At 44.9% G+C, this 14,303-nt stretch overlaps 3 protein-coding genes across 11 annotated transcripts in view; 1 reads left to right on the top strand and 2 right to left on the bottom strand.

Annotated features, from left to right (window-relative positions):
- The window catches only part of LOC110533866 (neurofibromin-like), an 80,222-nt gene that overhangs the window by 30,981 nt on the left and 34,938 nt on the right, over positions 1-14,303 (top strand). For all 9 annotated transcript variants that reach the window (XR_016483705.1, XR_016483704.1, XM_090186599.1 and 6 more), the window contains 4 exons: positions 3,517-3,614; positions 3,730-3,876; positions 4,654-4,800; positions 4,943-5,053. Coding sequence is in view for 7 of the 9 variants with exons in the window: in XM_090186599.1 (XP_090042725.1) it covers positions 3,517-3,614; positions 3,730-3,876; positions 4,654-4,800; positions 4,943-5,053 (503 nt within the window). In the remaining 2 variants the exon portion in view is untranslated. The remainder of the gene's footprint in view (positions 1-3,516; positions 3,615-3,729; positions 3,877-4,653; positions 4,801-4,942; positions 5,054-14,303) is intronic.
- Positions 7,380-10,580, bottom strand: LOC110533867 (uncharacterized). The gene is made up of 2 exons (XM_021618427.3): positions 10,110-10,580; positions 7,380-9,108 (listed from the first exon to the last, which is right to left on the bottom strand). The coding sequence occupies exons 1-2, from the start codon at positions 10,253-10,255 to the stop codon at positions 7,755-7,757; spliced, it is 1,500 nt and encodes a 499-aa protein (XP_021474102.3). The 5' UTR covers positions 10,256-10,580; the 3' UTR covers positions 7,380-7,754.
- LOC110533868 (uncharacterized) lies at positions 11,289-13,356 on the bottom strand. The gene is made up of 2 exons (XM_021618428.3): positions 13,154-13,356; positions 11,289-12,669 (listed from the first exon to the last, which is right to left on the bottom strand). Exon 2 carries the CDS (start codon positions 12,663-12,665, stop codon positions 11,865-11,867), a length of 801 nt encoding a protein of 266 aa, XP_021474103.2. The 5' UTR covers positions 12,666-12,669; positions 13,154-13,356; the 3' UTR covers positions 11,289-11,864.

Raw genomic sequence — 14,303 nt, 5'->3', positions numbered from 1 at the left:
TTGGTACCGGGTCAATGTGCTGGGCTACAGGTTAGTAATGAGGATATATACAGGGGGTATTGGTACCGGGTCAATGTGCTGGGCTACAGGTTAGTAATGAGGCTATATACAGGGGGTATTGGTACCGGGTCAATATGCCGGGGTAGAGGTTAGAGGTCATTTGTACATGTAGGTAGGGGTGAAGTGACTACATGTATAATAAACAGCGAGTAGCAGCAGTGTACAAAACAAAGGGGACTGGAACGCTCTATTGTCCATGTCCATCCAGAGCATCCTTAACATGCTCAATGGGTGTCCTGTCTGAGTATGCAGGCCGTGGAAGAACTGGGACATTTTCAGCTTCCAGGAATTGTGTACAGATCCTTGTGACATGAGGTGATGGTGGCGGATGAATGGCACGACAATGGGCCTCGAGCTCGTCACATTATCTCTGTGCATTCAAATTGCCAACGATAAAATGCATTTGAGTTCATTGTCCGTAGCTTATGCTTTCCCATACCATAACCCCACCACCGACCATGGGGCACAACGTTGACATCAGCAAACCGCTCGCCCACACGATGCTGTACACGCTGTCTGCCATTTCGGTTTCCAGTACAGTTGAAACCGGGATTAATCCGTGAAGAGTACACTTCTCCAGTGAAGGTGAGCATGTACCTACTGAAGTTGGTTACAACGCACAACTGCAGTCGGGTCAAGACCCTGGTGAGGATGACGAGCTTGCAGATGAGCTTCCCCGAGACGTTTTCTGACAGTTTGTACAGACATTCTTCGGTTGTGTAATCCCACAGTTTGACCAGCTGTCCGGTTGGCTGGTCTAAGACCATCCCGCAGGTGAAGAAGCCGGATGTGGAGGTCCTGGGCTGGCGTGGTCTGCGGTTGTGATGCCGGTTAGACGTACTACTAAATTCTCTAAATCGACGTTGGAGGCAGTTTAAGTAAGAGAAAGGAATATTCATTTCTCTGGCAACAGCTCTGTTGGACATTCCTGCAGTCAGCATGCCAATTGCATGCTCCCTCCAAACTTGAGACATCTGTGGCATAGTGTTGTGTGACAAAACTGCACATTTTAGAGTGGCCTTTTATTGATCCTAGTTCAAGGTGCACCTGTGTAACGATCATGCTGTTTAATTAGCTTCTTGATGTGCCACACCTGTCAAGTGGATGGTTTATCTTGGCAATGGAGCAAGTATGTGCAAAGCTGTCATCAAGGCAAAGGGTGGCTATTTGAAGATTTCCAAATATAACATATTATTTGATTTATTACTACATGATTCCATATGTGTTATTTCATAGTGTTGATGTCTTCACTATTCTACAATGTAGAAAATAGTAAAAAATAAAGAAAAGCCCTTGAATGAGTAGGTGTTCTAAAACTTTTGACTGGGGGGTGTGTGTGTGTGTACAGTGCCCTCAAAGTATTCAGACCACCTTACTTTTCCCACATTTTGTTAGGTTACAGCCTTATTCTAAAAAATGCATTCAATAAAAAAAAATCCTCACCCATCTTCACACAATACCCCATAATGACAAAGCAAAAATAGGTTTTTAGAACTTTTTAGCAAATGTAATAAAAAAATACCCTATTTACATACAGTGTAAATATTCAGACCCTTTGCTATGAAACTCAAAATTGAGCTCAGGTGCATCCTGTTTCCATTGATCATCCTTCAGATGTTTCTACAACTTGATTGAAGTCCACCTGTGGTAAATTTAAATTGATTGGACATGATTTGGAAATGCACGCACCTGTCTATATAATGCCCCACAGTTGACAGTGCATGTCAGAGCAAAAACCATGCCATGAGGTCGAAGGAATTGTGTCGAGGCACAGATCTGGGGAAGGGTACCAAAACATTTCTGCAGCATTGAAGGTCCCCAAGAACATAGTGGCCTCCATCGTTCTTAAATGGAAGAAGTTTGTAACCACCAAGACTCTTCCTAGAGCTGGCCGCCTGGCCAAACCTGAGCATTTGGGGGAGAAGGGCCTTGGTCAGGGAGGTGACCAAGAACCCGATGGTCACTCTGACAGAGCTCCAGAGTTCCTCTGTGGAGATGGTAGAACCTTCCAGAAGGACAACCATCTCTGCAGCACTCCACCAATCAGGCCTTTATGTTAGTGATCAGACAGAAGCCACTCCTCAGTAAAAGGCATATGACAGCCCGCTTGAAGTTTGCCAAAAAGCACCTAAAGAGTCTCAGACCATGAGAAACAAGATTCTCTGGTCTGATGAATCCTAGATGGAACTCTTTGACCTGAATGCCAAGCATCACGTCTGGAGGAAACCTGACACCATCCCTATGGTGACGCATGGTGGTGGCAGCATCATGCTGAGGGGATGTTTTTCAGCTGCAGTGACTGGGAGACCAGTCAGGATCGAGGGAAAGATGTACAGAGAGATCTTTGATAAAAACCTGCTCCAGAGCACTTAGGACCTCAAACTGGGGCAAAGGTTCACCTTCCAACAGGACCTTACTCCTAAGCACACAGCCAAGTCAATGCAGGAGTGGCTTCGGGACAAGTCTCTGAATGTCCTTGAGTGGCCCAACCAGAGCCCAAACTTGACCCCGCCGATCGAACATCTCTGGAGAGACCTCAAAAAAGCTATGCAGCGACGCTCCCCACCCAACCTGAAGGAGTTTGATGGATCTGCAGAGAAGGATTGGAGAAACTTCCAAAATACAGGTGTACCAAGCTTGTAACGTCACACCCAAGAAGACTCAATGCTGTAATCGCTGCCAAGTGTGCTATAACAAAGTACTGACTGAAGGGTCTGAATAATTATGAAAATGTGATATTTCCGTTTTTAATTTTTAATAAATTAGCTAACATTTCTAAAACCCTGTTTTTGCTTTGTCATTATGGGTTATTGTGTGTAGATTGAGGGGAAAAAACTGATTTAATCCATTTCAGAATACGGTTGTAAGTCAAGGGTTCTGAATGCTTTCCGATGGCACTGTATGTACTGTTATTTTTGTTGTTGAAATAGTGCACATTCAGGAATACTGTATACCCCGGTATGGTACAGAAACGATATGACAGTATGAAATGCCATTCTGACTCATATGTTTACATGTGAATCATTAAAGTTACCCGGAAGACTAGTACCTGGAAGGTTGCTAGATCGAATCCCTGAGCTGACAAGGTAATAATCTGTTGTTCTGCCCCTGAACAAGGCAGTTAACCCACTGTTCCTAGGCCGTCGTTGTAACTAACAATTTGTTCTTAACTGAATCGCCTAGTTAAATAAAGGTTTAAAAAAAGTGCTTGGGGCTACAGCTTAAGAGGATGAGAACGATGCTGAATGGGTGTAAACTAAGAAAATATATCATTTAAGGGCTTTTTCTCCTACTTGTCTCAAATTCTTCATTTAATTATTTTACACTTTTATAAAATGTTAAAATAGTCAGTCTTGAGAATTTGGTAAGCTCACCTTCCTGAATTCAGTCACATATGGTGTATTCTATTTGAGGATCTTGCCTTGTTGTTGACATGTTTTTATTTATCTCTTCCAGATCCTGCAGAGTATTGCCAACCATGTTTTATTCACCAAAGAGGAGCACATGAGACCTTTCAATGACTTTGTCAAAAGCAACTTTGATGCAGCTAGAAGGTATGATAAAATAAGGATCTCTTCCCTCACTGAAACCTATTGGATGTTTTTATTGGATACTCATTAACCTATCAGGCCTAGCTGAATCTTGTTCATTTGTCCTTTTGTGTTGTAGGTTTTTCCTGGACATTGCATCAGACTGCCCTGCCAGTGACTCCGTCAACCACAGCCTGTCCTTCATCAGTGATGGCAATGTTCTGGCCCTGCACCGGCTGCTTTGGAACAACCAGGAGAAGATAGGACAGTACCTCTCCAGCAACAGGTGAGTGGGCTGAACAGTCCAACAGAGTTGTGTTGTATTGCTTGGGACGACTTCGATGTTATAAGAACTTCCACACAAACAGTAGGTATCCTGCACACATACGGTCTCCCTACCCAACCGACATAGATTACAGAGACCGTGAGAAGCACTCCCTGGGGAGGCCGTGAGACCAAATCTCTCAGTGGCCCCCCTCTCAGTGGCCCCTGTGTTTAAGATACTATAGAGACATATTGTACAGATATATTGTTTTACTGACTAAAACTACACACATCATTAATTATAATTTTATGATTCTAATCAATTTCATACAATTATATGGTTTCAGGGTGGAGTATTCTAATCATTCATTTAAACATATAAATCCCATTAACAAAGATGTTTTACATAACCCAGATCTTTAGGTGAACATTTGTTTACACCAATCTGATAAGCCCAGCTCACAGGAAGCGTTGTTTGAAGCTATTGTACACCTCTGTACCTGCTGCGTGTGGGAGAGGCTTATCAGAGTAGACTGGATCAAATCAAATTTTATTTGTCACATGCGCTGAATACAACAGGTTACAGTGAAATGCTTACTTACAAGCCCTAAACCAACAATGCAGTTTTAAGAAAAATACGTGTTTAGTAAAAGATGGATAAGTAAAAAAAATACAAATAATAATTAAAGAGCAGCAGTAAAATAACAGTAGCGAGGTTATATACAGGGGGTATTGGTACAGTGTCATTGTGCGGGGAGTACACGTCTGTCGTGCTAACCACTTCCTTGTTCTTCTTCAGGGATCACAAGGCAGTAGGGAGACGGCCGTTTGACAAGATGGCCACCCTCCTAGCCTACCTGGGGCCCCCAGAGCACAAACCTGTGGCTGACACCCACTGGTCCAGCCTCAACCTCACCAGCTCCAAGTTTGAAGAATTTATGACAAGGTACACACATCAAATTACTATTAATCACATAGATCTCACTGTCACAAGCCGGTCTCATAAAACTGGATATGATAGTATCTGAGGCAGGGGTTGTTTTATTAGTACTCTAAAAGTACCTCCGATCTTGTATTTGCTTCCTCAGACACCAGGTACATGAGAAAGAGGAGTTCAAAGCCCTGAAGACCCTCAACATCTTCTACCAGGCTGGCACCTCCAAGAACGGCAACCCTGTCTTCTACTACATCACACGCAGGTGAGAACTGCAGACTGTCACATTTCAACAGAGTCACAAAACGCTCTATTCACTTCATCATGATGCATTTATTCAGAAACATTGATGCTGGAAACATTTTAAAACGAGGCATTGAGTTGGAGCACTCAACAATAAAAGGCATAGATTAATTTATTTTAGCTCACCTTAATCCATTGTACAGATGAGAACAGGTGACTGACGTTTCGAAGTCAAGCTGACGTCTTTCTCAGTGACTTGACAGTTGCACTTAGGCCACTAGGCTATGAATAGGAGCTATTTAGACACAACAATGTAAGAAAATAATGTTTCAAGGTAAATGGCAAATTAATACCAATAATAGGAGATCATGTCTGGTTAATCAATATGGAATCATAAAATAAGCAATAAAGTCATTAAACAAGTTAAACAAGTCAAAATATATTTTAGATTTGAGATTCTTCAAAGGAGCCACCCTTTGCCTAGGAGACAGCTTTGCACACTCTTGGAATTCTCTCAACCAGCTTCATGAGGTGGAATGCATTTAAATTAAAAGGTGTGCCTTGTTCATTTCTGGAATTTCTTTCCTTAATGCGTTTGAGCCAATCGGTTGTGTTGTGACAAGGTAGGGGTGGTATACAGAAGATGGTAAAAGACCAAGCCCTTATTATGGCAAGAACAGCTCAAGTAGGCAAAGATAAATGACATTCCATCGTTACTTTAACACATGAAGGCAAGTCAATCTGGAAAATGTGATCATTTCTTTTGTCACTGGCTTACACACAATACCCCATAATATCAAAGTGGAATTATGTTTTTGGAAATTTGACAAATTAATAAAAAAATAAAAAAAGTGACTACACCTCAGCAATTTCTAACTATTTTTACAAGAAAGGTTAGATTTTAACAGCCTTACTAGTTATTGTTTATGGCCCTCTCATGCTGAATAGTTGTTTTCAGGGGTTACGTAGATTACACATAGTTACATTTATGAAGTTAAGGTCGCTGTACATTTTAAATAACTGACTTGAATGCAAGTAAATTTATCACAATTAACATCTCACCAATTATAACAACAGGACCACCAGCACCATTCAAAGATCGCTGCCACTTACCTGTTGTTATGAGTAAAGTAAACCCTCTCACCTGCAGTGGTTTGTGAACAAAGTAAACCCTCTCACCTGCAGTGGTTTGTGAACAAAGTAAACCCTCTCCCCTGCAGTGGTTTGTGAACAAAGTAAACCCTCTCACCTGCAGTGGTTTGTGAACAAAGTAAACCCTCTCACCTGCAGTGGTTTGTGAACAAAGTAAACCCTCTCCCCTGCAGTGGTTTGTGAACAAAGTAAACCCTCTCCCCTGCAGTGGTTTGTGAACAAAGTAAACCCTCTCCCCTGCAGTGGTTTGTGAACAAAGTAAACCCTCTCCCCTGCAGTGGTTTGTGAACAAAGTAAACCCTCTCACCTGCAGTGGTTTGTGAACAAAGTAAACCCTCTCACCTGCAGTGGTTTGTGAACAAAGTAAACCCTCTCCCCTGCAGTGGTTTGTGAACAAAGTAAACCCTCTCCCCTGCAGTGGTTTGTGAACAAAGTAAACCCTCTCCCCTGCAGTGGTTTGTGAACAAAGTAAACCCTCTCACCTGCAGTGGTTTGTGAACAAAGTAAACCCTCTCACCTGCAGTGGTTTGTGAACAAAGTAAACCCTCTCCCCTGCAGTGGTTTGTGAACAAAGTAAACCCTCTCCCCTGCAGTGGTTTGTGAACAAAGTAAACCCTCTCCCCTGCAGTGGTTTGTGAACAAAGTAAACCCTCTCACCTGCAGTGGTTTGTGAACAAAGTAAACCCTCTCACCTGCAGTGGTTTGTGAACAAAGTAAACCCTCTCACCTGCAGTGGTTTGTGAACAAAGTAAACCCTCTCACCTGCAGTGGTTTGTGAACAAAGTAAACCCTCTCACCTGCAGTGGTTTGTGAACAAAGTAAACCCTCTCCCCTGGAGTGGTTTGTGAACAAAGTAAACCCTCTCCCCTGCAGTGGTTTGTGAACAAAGTAAACCCTCTCACCTGCAGTGGTGACGATTGTAGAAGAGCCAACAGTTTGGGATGAGGGGTTTTATTGTACCTGGCTAATGACATCATTATAGTTGACCATTGGCAGCGAACCTCAAAGGGGGATGGCCATTATTTTTGTTGAGCCTTTCCAATTGAAATTCACAATGCTGCCTCTACCTGAGATCCACTCATCTACAGCCCATAGACATTCTCTCTCTCTCTCACTCTCACACACACTGTGGTGCCAATAGAAACAAAGGTACAGTATGGTGCCACCTGCTGCTGAGACAAGGTCATAGCCTATAGAATGTTTGGAAATAACTCTGTTTAATAGTCAAGAAACAGGCAAACACATCTCGGAGGTGAAGTAAGGGCCATTAAGGATCTATTAAAAGTTAACGATGAAAACAGAGTTATGCAGATAGTGAATACTAAAACTTTTTTTTTCAACATCCCAATAATGATGTGTACGGTGGTAGACTGGTAGTGTAAAATGTACATCGATGCTACCTGTGCATGTCATATGTTATTGATTAGTTTGAGAGATGTGTAAGTGTTTGACACAGTATTCAGAATGGTAAGAAAACAGAATGTTGGTTTAATGACACTCATTTGTGTATATTTGTGCAGTTGTCCAATAGACTGACAAGGACATTAACTCCAGACATTTTAATTTAACTTTCAGAGAACGTACAGGGTGAGAGTCAGGAGGAGCCACAGGTTTAGTACTAGTGGGAGTGTTGACCTGGCGCTTGGGGCTGGGCTGGTGTTGTGGTCCGGGGAGCCACCCTGGTTGGCCCTCTTGACACTCCTGGTGCGGAGGGTGGCCGTTCTCCTTGGGATGGTAGAGGGGTTGTTAGTGGTGAAGGCTGTATCTGTAGTGTAGATGCTGTCAGTAGTAAAGGTTGTGTCTGTTATGAAGGTGTCGTCTGTGGTTGACGTGCTGCTTTCGGTGTGGGACCTGTCAGTGGGCAGGGTGGAAATGGCCAGAGGGGTTGAAGTGAACGGGTAGTGGTCTGTGAAGAGGTTGTTGTTCTCTGGTCCACTGGGGCGTCCTGGGGCTCTCCTGGTGTGGAGCTGGGTGTTGAGCAGGGCAGACTCGGACAGGTACCAAGGCCACCTGGTGAGGGCCTCTGGGGGAGGAGGGTGGCTCTTCTCCTCCTGAGTACCAGCAGCCAGGGGAGGCTGAGTGTATGAGGCAAAGTGCCATCCTCCAGTCCTGGCTGGGTGGGGCTCTCCACAGACAGGGTGAGTGTGGCAGGGGCAGCCAAGCACGCGGGTGGACGTGTGCTGGAGCCAGGCCAGCAGGTGGGTGATGTTGGTCTGGTGCTCACAGGCCCAGGGGTTGTCCCCCAGGGAGAGGAGGCTCAGGCTGCCCAGCTGGCTGAAGGCCGCAGGGCCCACAGAGGAGAAGCGGTTGGAGTGCAGGTAGAAGGTGGTCAGCCTGGACATCCGGTTCAGAGTGCCAGGCAGGATCTGCACCAGGGAGTTGTGGGACAGGTCTACGGTCTCCAAGCTGGCTGGCATGTTGGTGGGCACGGTCCAGAAGTGGTTGTTGCTGAAGTTGAGCAGGCGTAGGCTGGTCAGGGTGTTGTTGATGAACACGGCCCGCTCCAGCTTGTTGTTGGACAGGTCTAGGACCCGCAGGTTCCACTGGTAGGCCGTGTCATTCTTGTCCAGTAGGTGGATGTGGTTGGCTGCAGCGTGGAGCTCCCACAGTGCCTTTGGCAGGGCGGTGGGCAGGCGGACCAGCCTGTTGTGGGACAGGTCCAGGGTGCGGAGGTGGGCGAAGGTACTCAGCTGGCCATCCAGGTCATGGATACGGTTGTGAGACAGGTTGAGGGAGTGCAGGTTGTGCTGCAGGCCCAGGGGCAGCGTCCTCAGGCCCCTCCAGGAACAGTCCACCTCTCTGTGGCTGCGGTTACAGGTACACATGGGGGGGCAGACAGCCAGGGCCTGGAGACACAGCAGCATCAACAGCCATAGCATGGCCACACAGTGGGGAGGGCCACTGTGGGGCATCAGTAGCACACGCCTTGAAACACAGGAGGAATGGGTTAGAAACATGATGGCAAACCCACTTTATTAACTAGGCTACATATCAGCAGCATCTAGTAGTAAAACCTTATAGTCCACGTAGGTAGAAGACCAAGAACTAGCAGTGTGAATGAATGAGAGGCAGACTGCACCAGTAGTGGAGTAGAGGCTACTGAACTGACTAGAGACCACAGTTCAGATCTAATTCTCTCCCATTCTGCTCTGCCCCTCTCGCTCCCATTCTGCTCTGCCCAACTCGCTCCCATTCTGCTCTGCCCAACTCTCTCCCATGGAGGATCCCTAATATCTGGCACATGGAGGCAGTACATGCACTGTACCAACATGACTGTGACCTCAAAAATTATGCAGGTATACTAATCAGGCAGTGTGTGTAGAGATGCACTCAGTCAGTCACAGTGCTGCAGATATACCTTCTCCAGCATGCTCATGCATGCAACACAGTATGTGAGTAGGGTTTAAACGTTTGTCTTTAACGCCTACAGTCCAGGACCTATTTATTTAGGGAGTTCCCCCATCCTCCCTAGCAACAGACTAGTGGGCAGTGTCATGCTTTGACTACAATAGCTGGTAGATTGTTTTGAAGAGGATGTTCTGATTGGCTTGGGTTATTAGTCTGTAGGGGATACCTTTTTAGAAGATGGTTGTAGTTCACTTGAGGTGGGAATTCCCTGCTGTCCCATTTCACTGATGTTAATTAGCCTGTTCGATATATAGCCCAGTTAGTGAGTGTCAGCTATTGAGCAGGGAGTTCTTCTTACTAGAACAGGCTGACTAGATGGGTTTTATAAATGACTATGGAGAGGACGGAGACACCGGCCAGTCCCACAGCAAGCCAGAGTCAGAGAGGATGTATTGTGAGCAGTGCAGATATTGTTACTGTAGCACCACGGTCATGTATGTAAGGTTGTGTGTGTGTGCATTGCTACTTTCTTGTTTTTCTATTTGATTCCATCGGTGTGCGAGAGTAGAGGCACTCACCTTTTCCTCATCTTTGCGTTCCAGTCTTTCCTCTCCTCTGTGGTCCCCAGCCCAGGCTGAGCTCCTGCCTTTGTCTCCTGAAACACTGGAGTGGCTGCTGCAATGCTGATGAGGGATTTTCCTGGGTTTGACCGGTTGTCGCTCATTCACTGTTTTTAACGCTCTCTTCCTTTTCCCTCCTTACCTTCTGAGGCTGTTTTGTCCCCTGGTTCTGTCCTGCATCTCTCTTTATTCTCTGGAGGATGGACTGTTAGGAGGATCTGTCTCTTCTTCTATCCTTTAGGTTCAGTGATGCAGGGAGCATTAAACAGTGTAAGCTCCTACTGCTTGAGCAGCCACTGCCGACTCTGTGCAGGGAAGAGTGTGTATGTCTTGGGGAGGGGGAAAGTGGGAGGGGTGTAGGAGAAGAGTAGAGGGATGCAGAGCGGCTCATAGCTATTGATGACTGAGGAGCTGGGGGCTGCTGACGCCAATGTTTCATAATCACTATCCTTTCACTCATTCAAATAAATCTCTTCCTGTCTCTCTCTCTCTCGCTCTCTCTCTCCCCACACCTTCCTCTTTCCATTTCTCTATATTAAGCTACCAATACAATTCCACTGACTCACTGCACCATGGAAGTGAATTGATTTTGTTATGGCACAGCAATGTTTTTCATATTTACTATAATAGTTATGTACCCAATTTGAAGGCCCCCCCCCTACAAATATTGCTGTAATGGAAAACCTTTGCATTTGGATTGATGTTGGTGTCAGTATTATGTCATCACAGACAACCCATTTTAGACTTGGCATGCAATACATCCACGCATTCATCATGTTGTCAGCCATAAGTAGCTGAATAATTATCTGGGAAAGACGCTGGGAACACAAAGAAGGGATCCGTGGCGGTGTGGAAGTTCAGAATGTGGTTTTGTGCTGCTTCGTTGTTTTATTCCCTCTCTGGTCAGTGAAAACAGGGCATTCTTTGAGAGCCCAGTGGTACTGCCCAGCAGAGAGACGGACTCGCTCTGCTTACTAATGCCCAGCCTCACACGCTCTGTAATGGAGGGTCTTGCACACTCTCTCTCTCTCTCACACACACACACACACACACACACACACACACACACACACACACACATTTAGCTGTCTCTCAGACACACTCTCTGTAGCAGAGAAGCACTCAGGAAGCACTTGACAAGGTGTCGTAATTCTTTATTGGTGTATACAAAGGATAGATGGAGCTAGAGTAGAAACATTTGAATTCTTCTTTACTGTAGAGAAAAGACCAAGAAAGTGATGTTGAATTGTAGTAATACATTGTGAGAGTGTTTCTGGAAGAGCTTTGATGCTTAAAATCCTCTAAATGCAGTCTCTTTACTTGACCTGATACTACAGTTCAGTGGTGGTTGGTTCTGCTTTTGTCATATTAACAGCATTTCTATTGCATTTACAATGTCTAAAAAAGTGAGGGAAATGGGAAATGTGACAACAAGCAAGCTGTGAATATATCCACTAGACAAAATAGGAGTCAGTTCCTCTGATCAGTGACACGGAGGAATGCTCTACATTTGAACAAATACTTATTTTTGTTTTTCAAAAATACAAATGAAAAAAAGCGACTGTGGTATTGAAAAATCACTCTTTGTCTACGCAAACACCTGTCAGAGCGAAAGCAGATGGTCTCTTTAGGGCATGTCAATAGAAGCTGTTGTATAAAACTGTGCTGTACCAATCGGTATGCGGTCTGAGAAGGTCACCATGAGTGCGCAACTCACCCCACCACCACATCACTGGAGGCCTGGGAGGAAGGAGAGGCTGTTGTGGCTGCGGGGTCAGAGGGCTCTGCAGGCTGGTTGGTGGTGACTGGGCTCTCCTGGCTGGGGGTCGCCGCTCCATTTTCAGCACTTCCTGACGTGACGTTAGCTGTGGCTGCCTCCTTCTCTTTCTTCTTGGGCTTGGCTTTTGCCGTCTCATCTTTCCCTTGCTCCTTGACTGACTTCTCTGGCTCCTCTTCCTTGCCCCTCTCCCCCTCCTGCGTCTGTCTGAGCTCTGGCATCATCAGGCTGGTCTCACTGGGCTCAGAGCCAGGCCTCTCCTTGGTCTTCTGCCCAGTGCCCCAGTGCCCAGAACCACTCTCCAGGTCTACGTTGCTGCGGGTGGGGCGGCTGCTGATGGTGCTGCTACGTAGCTGGTGCTTCAGGTGGATCACCTGGTATAACAGCATCACGGTGGAGACCAGCAGGACGGTACACAGGACCACCAGGCAACCCGTCACTATCAGCAGGATGGTGCCATCCATCTCCTTAAACAGACACTTAAACAGCCAGTCGGCACAGGGATTGGGATGGGCCTTAGTATTGGCTCTGGATGGTGTGTTGGTGGTTGCTGGGATGTTGGTAGTTGCTGGGATGTTGGTTGCAGATGTTGCCCAAGTGGAGTGTGTAGGTGAGGTTTGATTTGTTGCTGTGGTTAAACCTGTAGCTACAGATGGTCCCATGGTTGTGTCAGGGCTAGCCCCATATCCCATTAGTACTACACTGTACAGCAAGACGCAGACCCGGGAGCCATTCATATTTCTAATGGGGAAGAGTGAGAAAAAGAGTGAGCTTGACTGGTGACTCTCAGAAAGTATAATAGGATCTTAATTTGTGCTTGTTTTTTTTGTAACAGTTCCTGTACTGTCTGATTCAATCAGCAGTCGGAGATCAATGCTCTCATCTGAGATTTAACGTCTTGATTAATTTGAACCATTATTCATTTGTTTTGCCCAGAATATATTTTAGATCATTGACGATCAATGTTCACTTCCAGTTTAGGCCAGCACATTTTAAAAAATGTACTGATATTATGCCATTTCTATCTCCCAGAAAATGTAGCTCAATACATTCTGGTCAATATAGACCGTAACCTACACATTCTGGGTATGATGAACAAAATCTCACTATTGAATTTCCTTATAGTTAGGTTCTCACAATAATAGACTATACCATTTTGTATTTTTTTTTTTAAATGACTATTTCCAAACTTTTTTCTCTTCTTAAATATGTTAATGTCACTTACCTTGACGGAGTTGACAAGTTTGTTTGTGGTACTTCGTAACACGGGAGAAGCCAGCCAAGATTAAAAATAATAGCCGTACGTGTGAGAAATGTTATAAAAGAGAAATGTCTGGGGGGGAAAAAGGGGTGTGAGAGAAGCCTTCATCAGGCTCGCACAGTAATGATATGTTTCCTGTACCGCTCTCACTTCTCCTTTGCTGCTTTATTTGAAGCTAACGGTAACTTCCAAAATAACGGAAACACTTGAGTAAACGAAGGATACAAAGTATATTGAAAGCACTTGAATCCACACAGGTGTGCTTCCTGATTTAATTAAGCAATTAACACCCCATCATGCTTAGGGTCATGTATAAAAATGCTGGGCAGGCCATTATTTTCCCCATTATTTTGGCTACCATGGCTATGTTCCCATCCACAGGGCACGAGGAGTCACTGAATGGTTTGATGAGCATGAAAATGATGTAAACCATATGGCATGGCTTTCGCAGTCACCAGATCTCAACCCTATTGAACACTTATGGGAGATTCTGGAGCCGCGACTGAGACAGTGTTTTCCACCACCATCTACAAAACACCAAATTATGGAATTTCTCATGGAAGAATGGCATCGCATCCCTCCAATAGAGTTCCAGACACTTGTGAATCTATGTCAACTTTACCAAGGTGCATTGAAGCTGTTCTGGCCCAATGCCCTATTAAGATGCTTTATGTTGGTGTTTCCTTTATTTTGGAAGTTACCTGTATATCAGTTTGTGTGTGTGTGATGATTAGCTTGGTCACACAGAAGCCAGAGAGTAAGCACTATGGTTAACACCCTACAACAGGTGGGCTGTTGAGAGGAGAGGAAACATGCTGTGTTGTCTTGGAGACGAGAAGTGTTTATAATTACTAATCAAATTGTATTCGTCACATGCGCCGAATACAACATGTGTAGACTGTACATGTGTAGATATGTACATGTGTATGTATGCTTACTTACAAGCTCATAAACCAACAATGCAATTTTAAGAAAAATACTTAAAAATAAAAGTAACAAAGAGCAGCAGTAAAATAACAATAGCAAGGCTATATACAGGGGGTACTGGTACAGAGTCAATGTGTGGGTGCACCGGTTAGTTGAGGTCATTTGTACAGTCGGAAGTTTACATACA

The sequence above is a fragment of the Oncorhynchus mykiss genome, chromosome 10, assembly GCF_057628025.1.
Source record: "Oncorhynchus mykiss isolate SJ-2025 chromosome 10, ASM5762802v1, whole genome shotgun sequence".
Classification (NCBI taxonomy): domain Eukaryota; kingdom Metazoa; phylum Chordata; class Actinopteri; order Salmoniformes; family Salmonidae; genus Oncorhynchus; species Oncorhynchus mykiss.
This window is presented reverse-complemented; position numbering and strand designations above follow the sequence as displayed.